Source organism: Oncorhynchus nerka, linkage group LG4 (genome assembly GCF_034236695.1).
Source record: "Oncorhynchus nerka isolate Pitt River linkage group LG4, Oner_Uvic_2.0, whole genome shotgun sequence".
Taxonomy (NCBI): domain Eukaryota; kingdom Metazoa; phylum Chordata; class Actinopteri; order Salmoniformes; family Salmonidae; genus Oncorhynchus; species Oncorhynchus nerka.
In genome coordinates, this window is record NC_088399.1 from 70159159 (window position 1) to 70171817 (window position 12659).

The 12659-nt window shown below is 50.4% G+C and overlaps 3 protein-coding genes across 4 annotated transcripts in view; 2 read left to right on the forward strand and 1 right to left on the reverse strand.

Moving 5' to 3' along the window:
- The window catches only part of LOC115128530 (trafficking protein particle complex subunit 9-like), a 330259-nt gene that overhangs the window by 162818 nt on the left and 154782 nt on the right, over positions 1–12659 (reverse strand). The window lies entirely within an intron of this gene.
- Positions 9152–9967, forward strand: LOC135571309 (DNA-directed RNA polymerase II subunit RPB1-like; the record flags this gene model as incomplete). Its single annotated transcript, XM_065017082.1, has 1 exon — positions 9152–9967. A coding segment is annotated over one exon (816 nt), but the record flags the coding sequence as incomplete, so codon positions are not given.
- LOC135571310 (DNA-directed RNA polymerase II subunit RPB1-like) lies at positions 10032–10870 on the forward strand (the record flags this gene model as incomplete). The annotated part of the gene is given in 3 exon segments (XM_065017084.1): positions 10032–10269; positions 10363–10541; positions 10544–10870. Coding segments are annotated over 3 exon segments (744 nt in total), but the record flags the coding sequence as incomplete, so codon positions are not given.

Genomic DNA, 12659 nt, shown 5'->3' on the forward strand with positions numbered 1-12659 from the left:
CCCCATCTTCTCTCTCTCCCGCTCTCTCTCTTCTTTCCCCTCCCTATCTTCTCTCTCTCTCTCTCTCCTTCATTCCCTCTCCCCATCTTCTCTCTCCCCCTCACTCTCTCTTCTTTCCCCCTCCCTATCTTCTCTCTCTCCCTCTCTCTCTCTTCTTTCCCCCTCCCCATCTTCTCTCTCTCCCTTCATTCCCCCTCCCAATCTTCTCTCTCTCCCTCTCTCTCTCTTCTTTCCCCCTCCATATCTTCGCTCTCTCCCTCTCTCTCTCTCTCTCTTCTTTCCCCTCCCCATCTTCTCTCTCTCCCTCTCTCTTCATTCCCCCTCCCCATCTTCTCTCTCCCCCTCTCTTCTTTCCCCCTCCCTCGCTCTTCTTTCCCCCTCCCCATCTCTCTCTCTTCTTTCCCCTCCCCATCTTCTCTCTCTCCCTCTCTCTTCTTTCCCCCTCCCTCGCTCTTCCTTCCCCTCCCTCGCTCTTCCTTCCCCCTCCCTCGCTCTTCCTTCCCCCTCCCTCGCTCTTCCTTCCCCCTCCCCATTTTCTCTCCCTCCCTCTCTCTTCATTGCCCGTCACCATCTTCTCTCTTCCTCTCTCCTCTTTCCCCTACCCACCTTCTCTCTCTCCCTCCCTCTTCATTCCCCCTCCCCATCTTCTCCCTCTCCCTCTCTCTTCTTTCCCCCTCCCCATCTTCTCTCTCTCCCTCTTCTTTCCCCCTCCCATCTTCTCTCTCTCTCCTCGCTCTTCATTCCCCCTCCCCATCTTCTCTCTCTCTCTTCTTTCCCCCTCCCCATCTTCTCTCTCTCTCTCTTCTTTCCCCTCCCCATCTCTCTCTCTTCTTTCCCCCTCCCCATCTTCTCTCTCTTCTTTCCCCCTCCCCATCTTCTCTCTCCCCTCTCTCTCTCTTCTTTCGCCCTCCCCATCTTCTCTCTCTCTTCTTTCCCCCTCCCTCGCTCTTCTTTACCCCTCCCCATCTTCTCTCTCTCTTCTTTCCCCCTCCCCATCTTCTCTCTCTCCCTCGCTCTTCTTTCCCCTCCCTCGCTCTTCCTTCCCCCTCCCTCGCTCTTCCTTCCCCCTCCCCATTTTCTCTCTCTCCCTCTCTCTTCATTCCCCCTCACGATCTTCTCTCTCCCTCTCTCTCTTCATTCCCCTCACCATCTTCTCTCTCCCTCTCTCTCTTCTTTCCCCCTACCCATCTTCTCTCTCCCTCTCTCTCTTCATTCCCCCTCACCATCTTCTCTCTCTCTCTCTTCTTTCCCCCTCCTCATATTCTCTCTCCCTCTCTTTCATTCCCCCTCACCATCTTCTCTCTCCCTCTCTCTTCTTTCCCCCTACCCATCTTCTCTCTCCTCTCTCTCTTCATTCCCCCTCACCATCTCTCTCTCTCTTCTTTCCCCCTCCCCATCTCTCTCTCTTCTTTCTCTCTCCCTCTCTCTTCTTTCCCCCTCCCTCGCTCTTCCTTCCCCCTCCCTCGCTCTTCCTTCCCCCTCCCTCGCTCTTCCTTCCCCCTCCCTCGCTCTTCCTTCCCCCTCCCTCGCTCTTCCTTCCCCCTCCCTCGCTCTTCCTTCCCCCTCCCTCGCTCTTCCTTCCCCCTCCCTCGCTCTTCCTTCCCCCTCCCCATTTTCTCTCTCTCCCTCTCTCTTCATTCCCCCTCACCATCTTCTCTCTTCCTCTTTCTTCTTTCCCCCTACCCATCTTCTCTCTCTCCCTCTCTCTTCTTTCCCCGTCCCCATCTTCTCTCTCCCTCTCTCTCTTCTTTCCCCCTCCCCATCTTCTCTCTCTCCCTCTCTCTTCATTCCCCTCCCCATCTTCTCTCTCCCCTCTCTTCTTTCCCCCTCACCATCTTCTCTCTCTTCTTTCCCCCTCCTCTCTCTCCCTCTCTCTTCTTTCCCCCTCCCCATCTTCTCTCTCTCCCTCTCTCTTCTTTCACCCTCCCCATCTTCTCTCTTTCCCCCTCCCCATCTTCTCTTCTTTCCCCCTCCCCATCTTCTCTTCTTTCCCCCTCCCCATCTTCTCTTCTTTCCCCCTCCCCATCTTCTCTCTCCCTCTCTCTTCTTTCCCCCTCCCCATCTTCTCTCTTTCCCCCTCCCCTTCTCTTCTTTCCCCCTCCCCATCTTCTCTCTCTTCTTTCCCCCTCCCCATCTTCTCTTTTCCCCCTCCCCATCTTCTCTTCTTTCCCCCTCCCCATCTTCTCTCTCTCCCTCTCTTCTTTTCCCCCTCCCTCTCTCTCTCTTCTTTCCCCCTCCCCATCTTCTCTCTCCCTCTCTCTCTTCTTTCCCCCTCACCATCTTCTCTCTCTCTCTCTCCCTTCATTCCCCCTCCCCATCTTCTCTCTCTCCCTCTCTCTCTCTCTCTTCTTTCCCCCTCCCTATCTTCTCTCTCTCCCTCTCTCTCTCTTCTTTCCCCCTCCCTATCTTCTCTCTCCCTCTCTCTTCTTTCCCCCTACCCATCTTCTCTCTCCTCTCTCTCTTCATTCCCCCTCACCATCTCTCTCTCTCTTCTTTCCCCCTCCCCATCTTCTCTCTTTCCCCCTCCCTTCTCTTCTTTCCCCCTCCCCATCTTCTCTCTCTTCTTTCCCCCTCCCCATCTTCTCTTTTTCCCCCTCCCCATCTTCTCTTCTTTCCCCCTCCCCATCTTCTCTCTCTCCCTCTCTCTTCTTTCCCCTCCCTCTCTCTCTTCTTTCCCCCTCCCCATCTTCTCTCTCCCTCTCTCTCTTCTTTCCCCCTCACCATCTTCTCTCTCTCTCTCTCTCCCTTCATTCCCCCTCCCCATCTTCTCTCTCCCTCTCTCTCTCTCTTCTTTCCCCCTCCCTATCTTCTCTCTCTTCTTTCCCCCTCCCTATCTTCTCTCTCTCCCTCTCTTCTTTCCCCCTCACCATCTTCTCTCTCTCCTCCCTCTCTTCTTTCCCCCTCCCTATCTTCTCTCTCTCTCTTCTTTCCCCCTCACCATCTTCTCTCTCTCCCTCTCTCTCTCTTCTTTCCCCCTCCCTATCTTCTCTCTCTCCCTCTCTCTCCCTTCATTCCCCTCCCCATCTTCTCTCTCTCCCTCTCTCTCTCTTCTTTCCCCCTCCCTATCTTCTCTCTCTCCCTCTCTCTCTCTTCTTTCCCCCTCCCCATCTTCTCTCTCCCTTCATTCCCCCTCCCCATCTTCTCTCTCCCTCTCTCTCTCTTCTTTCCCCTCCCCCATTTTCTCTCTCTCTCTCTCTCTCCCTTCATTCCCCATCTTCTCTCTCTCCCGCTCTCGCTCTTCCTTCCCCCTCCCTCGCTCTTCCTTCCCCCTCCCTCGCTCTTCCTTCCCCCTCCCTCGCTCTTCCTTCCCCCTCCCTCGCTCTTCCTTCCCCTCCTCGCTCTTCCTTCCCCCTCCCCATTTTCTCTCCCTCCCTCTCTCTTCATTGCCCGTCACCATCTTCTCTCTTCCTCTCTCCTCTTTCCCCCTACCCATCTTCTCTCTCTCCCTCCCTCTTCATTCCCCCTCCCCATCTTCTCCCTCTCCCTCTCTCTTCTTTCCCCTCCCCATCTTCTCTCTCTCCCTCTCTCTTCTTTCCCCCTCCCATCTTCTCTCTCCCTCGCTCTTCATTCCCCCTCCCCATCTTCTCTCTCTTTCTTCTATCCCCTCCCCATCTTCTCTCTCTCCCTCTCTCTTCTTTCCCCCTCCCCATCTTCTCTCTCTCTTCTTTCCCCCTCCCTCGCTCTTCTTTACCCCTCCCCATCTTCTCTCTCTCTTCTTTCCCCCTCCCCATCTTCTCTCTCCCCTCTCTTCTTTCCCCCTCCCCATCTTCTCTCCCTCGCTCTTCTTTATCCCTCCCCATCTTCTCTCTCCCTCTCTCTCTTCTTTCCCCCTCACCATCTTCTCTCTCTCTCTCTCTCCCTTCATTCCCCCTCCCCATCTTCTCTCTCCCCCTCTCTCTCTCTCTCTCTCTTCTTTCCCCCTCCCTATCTTCTCTCTCTCCCTCTCTCTCTCTTCTTTCCCCCTCCCTATCTTCTCTCTCTCCTCTCTTCTTTCCCCCTCACCATCTTCTCTCTCTCCTCTCTTCTTTCCCCCTACCCATCTTCTCTCTCCCTCTCTCTCTTCATTCCCCCCCCATCTTCTATCTATCTCTTCTTTCCCCCTCCTCATATTCTCTCTCTCCCTCTCTCTTCTTCTTTCCCCCTCCCCATCTTCTCTCTCCCTCTCTCTTCTTTCCCCCTCCCCATCTTCTCTCTCTCTCCCTCTCTCTCTTCATTCCCCCTCACCATCTTCTCTCTCCCTCTCTCTTCTTTCCCCCTACCCATCTTCTCTCTCCCTCTCTCTCTTCATTCCCCCTCACCATCTCTCTCTCTTCATTCCCCCTCACCATCTCTCTCTCTCTTCATTCCCCCTCACCATCTCTCTCTCTCTTCATTCCCCCTCCCCATCTTCTCTCTCTTCTTTCCCCCTCCCTCGCTCTTCTTTCCCCCTCCCCATCTCTCTCTCTTCTTTCCCCCTCCCCATCTTCTCTCTCTCCCTCTCTTCTTTCCCCCTCCCTCGCTCTTCCTTCCCCCTCCCTCGCTCTTCCTTCCCCCTCCCTCGCTCTTCCTTCCCCCTCCCTCGCTCTTCCTTCCCCCTCCCCATTTTCTCTCTCTCCCTCTCTCTTCATTCCCCCTCACCATCTTCTCTCTTCCTCTTTCTTCTTTCCCCCTACCCATCTTCTCTCTCTCCCTCTTCTTTCCCCCTCCCCATCTTCTCTCTCCCTCTCTCTTCTTTCCCCCTCCCCATCTTCTCTCTCTCCTCTCTCTTCATTCCCCCTCCCCATCTTCTCTCTCCCCCTCTCTTCTTTCCCCCTCACCATCTTCTCTCTCTTCTTTCCCCCTCCCCATCTTCTCTCTCCCTCTCTCTTCTTTCCCCCTCACCATCTTCTCCCTCTTCTTTCCCCCTCCCCATCTTCTCTCTCCCTCTCTCTTCTTTCCCCCTCCCCATCTTCTCTCTCTCCCTCTCTCTTCATTCCCCCTCACCATCTTCTCTCTCTCCTCTCTCTTCATTCCCCCTCACCATCTTCTCTCTCTTCTTTCCCCCTCCCCATCTCTCTCTCTTCTTTCCCCGTCCCCATCTTCTCTCTATCCCTCTCTTTCATTCCCCCTCCCCATCTTCTCTCTCCCTCTCTCTCTCTTCTTTCCCCCTCCCCATCTTCTCTCTCTCTCTCTTTCATTCCCCCTCCCCATCTTCTCTCTCTCCCTCTTCTTTCCCCCTCCCCATCTTCTCTCTCCCTCTCTCTTCTTTCCCCCTCCCCATCTTCTCTCTCTCCCTCTCTCTTCATTCCCCCTCACCATCTTCTCTCTCTCCCTCTCTCTTCATTCCCCCTCACCATCTTCTCTCTCTTCTTTCCCCCTCCCCATCTTCTCTCTCTTCTCTCCCCCTCCCCATCTTCTCTCTCTCCCTCTCTCTTCATTCCCCCTCCCCATCTTCTCTCTCTTCTCTCCCCCTCCCCATCTTCTCTCTCTCCCTCTCTCTTCATTCCCCCTCCCCATCTTCTCTCCCTCGCTCTTCTTTCCCCCCTCACCATCTTCTCTCTCTTCTTTCCCCCTCCCCATCTTCTCTCTCTCCCTCGCTCTTCTTTCCCCCTCCCCATCTCTCTCTTCTTTCCCCCTCCCCATCTTCTCTCTCCCTCTCTCTTCTTTCTCCCTCCCTCGCTCTTCTTTCCCCCTCCCAATCTTCTCTCTCTCCCTCCATCCATCTTTTCTCTCGCCCTCTCTCTTCATTCCCCCTCCCCATCTTCTCTCTCCCTCTCTCTTCATTCCCCCGCCCCATCTTCTCTCTCTTCTCTCCCCCTCCCCATCTTCTCTCTCTCCCTCTCTCTTCATTCCCCCTCCCCATCTTCTCTCCCTCGCTCTTCTTTCCCCCTCCCCATCTTCTCCCTCCCTCGCTCTTCTTTCCCCCTCCCCATCTTCTCTCTCCCTCCATCCATCTTCTCTCTCGCCCTCTCTCTTCATTCCCCCTCCCCATCTTCTCTCTCCCTCTCTCTTCATTCCCCCTCCCCATCTGCTCTCTCCCTCCTCTTCTTTCCCCATCCCTCGCTCTTCTTTTCCCCTCCCTCGCTCTTCTTTACCCCTCCCCATATTCTCTCTCTCTACTTTCCCCCTCCCCATCTTCTCTCTCTCCCTCTCTCTTCATTCCCCCTCCCCATCTTCTCCCTCCCTCTCTCTTCATTCCCCCTCCCCATCTTCTCTCTCCCTCCCTCTTCTTTCCCCCTCCTCGCTCTTCTTTCCCCCTCCCTCGCTCTTCTTTACCCCTCCCCATATTCTCTCTCTCTACTTTCCCCCTCCCCATCTTCTCTCTCCCTCTTCTTTCCCCCTCCCCATCTTCTCTCTCCCTCTCTCTTCTTTCCCCCTCCCCATCTTCTCTCTCCCTCGCTCTTCTTTCCCCCTCCCCATCTTCTCGCTCCCTCTCTCTTCTTTCCCCCTCCCCATCTTCTCTCTCGCTCTCTCTTCTTTCCCCCTCCCCATCTTCTCTCTCCCTCTCTCCTTTCCCCCTCCCCATCTTCTCTCTCTCCCTCTCTCTTCATTCCCCCTCCCCACCTTCTCTCTCCCCTCTCTCATCTTTCCCCCTCCCTCGCTCTTCTTTCCCCCTCCCCATCTTCTCTCTCCCTCTCTCTTCATTCCCCCTCCCCATCTTCTCTCCCTCTCTCTCTTCTTTCCCCCTCCCCATCTTCTCTCTCTCTTCTTTCCCCCTCCCCATCTTCTCTCTCTCCTTTCTCTTCTTTCCCCCTCCCCATCTTCTCTCCTCGCTCTTCTTTCCCCCTCCCCATCTTCTCTCTCCTCTCTCTTCTTTCTCCCTCCCTCGCTCTTCTTTCCCCCTCCCCATCTTCTCTCTCCCTCCATCCATCTTCTCTCTCGCCCTCTCTCTTCATTCCCCCTCCCCATCTTCTCTCTCCTCTCTCTTCATTCCCCCTCCCCATCTGCTCTCTCCCTCCCTCTTCTTTCCCCATCCCTCGCTCTTCTTTCCCCCTCCCTCGCTCTTCTTTCCCCCTCCCCATCTTCTCTCTCTCCCTCTCTCTTCATTCCCCTCCCCACCTTCTCTCTCCCTCTCTCATCTTTCCCCCTCCCTCGCTCTTCTTTCCCCCTCCCATCTTCTCTCTCCCTCTCTCTTCATTCCCCCTCCCCATCTTCTCTCCCTCTCTCTCTTCTTTCCCCCTCCCCATCTTCTCTCTCTCTTCTTTCCCCCTCCCCATCTTCTCTCTCTCCCCTTTCTCTTCTTTCCCCCTCCCCATCTTCTCTCTATCCCCCTCTTCTATCCCCCTCCCCATCTCTCTCTCCCTCTCTCTTCTTTCCCCCTCCCCATCTCCCTCTCTCTTTCCCCCTCCCTCGCTCTTCTTTCCCCCTCCCCATCTCTCTCTTCTTTCCCCCTCCCCATCTTCTCTCCCTAAACCAGCGAATAACTTAACTGTGAGGGCCTTGCTGAATGGGGAAGGCACTTAGTGCTCGATGCCTGTAATGCCTTCTGTCTTTCCATAATTGAAAATGTTACTTTTCTTTAAGGAGCACATCGCCCTATAGGATGGCCTGTATGGGAAGCAGTTAAAGTCCCCTGCCTTAATTATTGTTAGGAAGTTGTGTTATTTTGTTAGGAGCTGTTAGGTAGCTGTTAGGTAGCTTTTGACCAAACAAGCATATCTTTAAGTACCTGGTGAAATGAAGAAGCTGCGTATGTCATGAATTGGAGATGTCTTAAACTCCAGCTATGTGCGCAAATTTGTGTTTATTGGCGCTGGCTGGGAGGGGAGGAGATGGTTCTATGGAAGAAACGCTGGTCTGGACTCTTTCCTAATGCTTCATGGTTAACTGGAGCAATGCCACACTTTTGGCCCGCTCTCCTCTGAATTAGTACACCCTCCTATAGTACTACACCCTCCTATAGTACTACACCCTCCTATAGTACTATATAGTACTACACCCTCCTATAGTACTACACCCTCCTATAGTACTACACCCTCCTATAGTACTACACCCTCCTATAGTACTACACCCTCCTATAGTACTACAACCTCCTATAGTACTACAACCTCCTATGTGTCTAGATAACGGTAAACCCTCCTATAGCAGTAAACCCTCCTATAGCAGTAAACCCTCCTATAGCAGTAAACCCTCCTAGGTGTCTAGATAACGGTAAACCCTCCTATAGCAGTAAACCCTCCTATAGTAGTAAACCCTCCTATAGCAGTACACCCTCCCAAAGTAGTAAACCCTCACAAAGTAGTAAACCCTCCCATAGTAGTAAACCCTCCCATAGCAGTAAACCATCCCATAGCAGTAAACCCTCCTATAGCAGTAAACCCTCCTATAGCAGTAAACCATCCTATAGTAGTAAACCCTCCCAAAGTAGTAAACCCTCACAAAGTAGTAAACCCTCCCATAGTAGTAAACCCTCCCATAGCAGTAAACCGTCCCATAGCAGTAAACCGTCCTATAGCAGTAAACCCTCCTATAGCAGTACACCCTCCTATAGTAGTACACCCTCCTATAGTAGTACACCCTCCTATAGCAGTACACCCTCCTATAGCAGTACACCCTCCTATAGCAGTACACCCTCCTATAGCAGTACACCCTCCTATAGTAGTTGATAGAGGAATTCTAAATCCCTTTATGTTTTGTTGCCAAAACCAATTCAATTCACACTCATTTCTAATTCATAATAAGTTGTAAGTTTATCATTTGCATGAATTAGCAAGAGACCAGTCTTAAAAACAAGTTCAGCATTTATTCTTGAGTACTGACACAAAATACAAAGAACATTACATTTTAAAGAAAGTGAACATAAAATGACGTCATCAGTTTCACACCCTCTCCCAGCCTTACAATGGCTTAGTATTCAGTCCTGGAGATAGTTTCACTCCCCTCATAAACTACATTCCAACCTGTCTAAAGGATATACTTCTCTCCACTAATGGAATCCAACCAAAACATTCTTATCTGTTCCCAGGAGACACAGACAATTAATTCATTTCTGCTTACATTTTCAGTAACAGCTCAACTAAAAACTCATACTTTTCAAATCATAACATAATAGTATTAGAATAAATGGTTCTAATCATTAATGTATACATAATTGATCATCTAAACTATAATTTCCTCTAACAGTAGTACACCCTCCTATAGCAGTAAACCCTCCTATAGCAGTACACCCTCCTATAGCAGTACACCCTCCTATAGCAGTACACCCTCCTATAGCAGTAAACCCTCCTATAGCAGTACACCCTCCTATAGCAGTACACCCTCCTATAGCAGTAAACCCTCCTATAGCAGTACACCCTCCTATAGCAGTACACCCTCCTATAGCAGTACACCCTCCTATAGCAGTACACCCTCCTATAGCAGTACACCCTCCTATAGCAGTAAACCCTCCTATAGCAGTAAACCCTCCTATAGCAGTACACCCTCCTATAGTAGTACACCCTCCTATAGTAGTACACCCTCCTATAGTAGTACACCCTCCTATAGCAGTACACCCTCCTATAGCAGTACACCCTCCTATAGTAGTACACCCTCCTATAGTAGTACACCCTCCTATAGCAGTACACCCTCCTATAGCAGTACACCCTCCTATAGCAGTACACCCTCCTATAGCAGTACACCCTCCTATAGCAGTACACCCTCCTATAGCAGTACACACTCCTATAGTAGTAAACCCTCCTATAGCAGTAAACCCTCCTATAGCAGTAAACCCTCCTATAGCAGTACACCCTCCTATAGCAGTACACCCTCCTATAGCAGTACACCCTCCTATAGCAGTACACCCTCCTATAGCAGTACACCCTCCTATAGCAGTACACCCTCCTATAGCAGTACACCCTCCTATAGCAGTACACCCTCCTATAGCAGTACACCCTCCTATAGCAGTACACCCTCCTATAGCAGTACACCCTCCTATAGCAGTACACCCTCCTATAGCAGTACACCCTCCTATAGTAGTACACCCTCCTATAGCAGTAAACCCTCCTATAGCAGTACACCCTCCTATAGTAGTAAACCCTCCTATAGTAGTACACCCTCCTATAGTAGTACACCCCTCCTATAGTAGTACACCCTCCTATAGTAGTAAACCCTCCTATAGTAGTACACCCTCCTATAGCAGTACACCCTCCTATAGCAGTACACCCTCCTATAGCAGTAAACCCTCCTATAGCAGTAAACCCTCCTATAGCAGTAAACCCTCCTATAGCAGTACACCCTCCTATAGCAGTACACCCTCCTATAGTAGTACACCCTCCTATAGTAGTACACCCTCCTATAGTAGTACACCATCCTATAGTAGTACACCCTCCTATAGTAGTACACCTCCTATAGTAGTACACCCTCCTATAGTAGTACACCCTCCTATAGCAGTAAACCCTCCTATAGCAGTACACCCTCCTATAGTAGTACACCCCTCCTATAGTAGTACACCCTCCTATAGTAGTACACCCTCCTATAGTAGTACACCCTCCTATAGTAGTACACCCTCCTATAGTAGTACACCCTCCTATAGTAGTACACCCTCCTATAGCAGTACACCCTCCTATAGCAGTAAACCCTCCTATAGCAGTAAATCCTCCTATAGCAGTAAACCCTCCTAAGTAGTAAACCCTCCTATAGCAGTAAACCCTCCTATAGCAGTAAATCCTCCTATAGTAGTAAACCCTCCTATAGTAGTACACCCTCCTATAGTAGTACACCCTCCTATAGTAGTACACCCTCCTATAGCAGTAAACCCTCCTATAGCAGTAAACCCTCCTATAGTAGTACACCCTCCTATAGTAGTACACCCTCCTATAGTAGTACACCCTCCTATAGTAGTACACCCTCCTATAGTAGTACACCCTCCTATAGTAGTACACCCTCCTATAGTAGTACACCCTCCTATAGCAGTACACCCTCCTATAGCAGTAAACCCTCCTATAGCAGTAAATCCTCCTATAGCAGTAAACCCTCCTAAGTAGTAAACCCTCCTATAGCAGTAAACCCTCCTATAGCAGTAAATCCTCCTATAGTAGTAAACCCTCCTATAGTAGTACACCCTCCTATAGCAGTAAACCCTCCTATAGCAGTAAATCCTCCTATAGCAGTACACCCTCCTATAGCAGTACACCCTCCTATAGCAGTAAACCCTCCTAAGTAGTAAACCCTCCTATAGTAGTAAACCCTCCTAAGTAGTAAACCCTCCTATAGCAGTAAACCCTCCTATAGCAGTACACCCTCCTATAGCAGTACACCTCCTATAGCAGTAAACCCTCCTATAGCAGTACACCCTCCTATAGTAGTACACCCTCCTATAGTAGTACACCCTCCTATAGTAGTACACCTCCTATAGTAGTACACCCTCCTATAGTAGTACACCCTCCTATAGTAGTACACCCTCCTATAGCAGTAAACCCTCCTATAGCAGTAAACCCTCCTAAGTAGTAAACCCTCCTATAGTAGTAAACCCTCCTAAGTAGTAAACCCTCCTATAGCAGTAAACCCTCCTATAGCAGTAAACCCTCCTATAGCAGTAAACCCTCCTATAGTAGTACACCCTCCTATAGCAGTACACCCTCCTATAGTAGTACACCCTCCTATAGTAGTACACCTTCCTATAGCAGTAAACCCTCCTAAGTAGTAAATCCTCCTATAGTAGTAAACCCTCCTAAGTAGTAAACCCTCCTATAGCAGTAAACCCTCCTATAGCAGTAAACCCTCCTATAGCAGTACACCCTCCTATAGCAGTACACCCTCCTATAGCAGTACACCCTCCTATAGCAGTAAACCCTCCTAAGTAGTAAACCCTCCTAAGTAGTAAACCCTCCTAAGTAGTAAACCCTCCTATAGCAGTAAACCCTCCTATAGCAGTACACCCTCCTATAGCAGTACACCCTCCTATAGCAGTACACCCTCCTATAGTAGTACACCCTCCTATAGTAGTACACCCTCCTATAGTAGTACACCCTCCTATAGTAGTACACCCTCCTATAGTAGTACACCCTCCTATAGTAGTACACCCTCCTATAGCAGTAAACCCTCCTATAGCAGTAAACCCTCCTAAGTAGTAAACCCTCCTATAGAGTAAACCCTCCTAAGTAGTAAACCCTCCTATAGCAGTAAACCCTCCTATAGCAGTAAACCCTCCTATAGCAGTAAACCCTCCTATAGCAGTAAACCCTCCTAAGTAGTAAACCCTCCTATAGTAGTAAACCCTCCTATAGTAGTAAACCCTCCTAAGTAGTAAACCCTCCTATAGCAGTAAACCCTCCTATAGCAGTAAACCCTCCTATAGCAGTAAACCCTCCTATAGCAGTAAACCCTCCTATAGCAGTAAACCCTCCTATAGCAGTAAACCCTCCTATAGCAGTACACCATCCTATAGTAGTAAACCCTCCTAAGTAGTACACCCTCCTATAGCAGTAAACCCTCCTATAGCAGTACACCCTCCTATAGCAGTACACCCTCCTATAGTAGTACACCCTCCTATAGTAGTACACCTTCCTATAGCAGTAAACCCTCCTAAGTAGTAAATCCTCCTATAGTAGTAAACCCTCCTAAGTAGTAAACCCTCCTATAGCAGTAAACCCTCCTATAGCAGTAAACCCTCCTATAGCAGTACACCCTCCTATAGCAGTACACCCTCCTATAGCAGTAAACCCTCCTATAGCAGTAAACCATCCTATAGTAGTAAACCCTCCCAAAGTAGTAAACCCTCACAA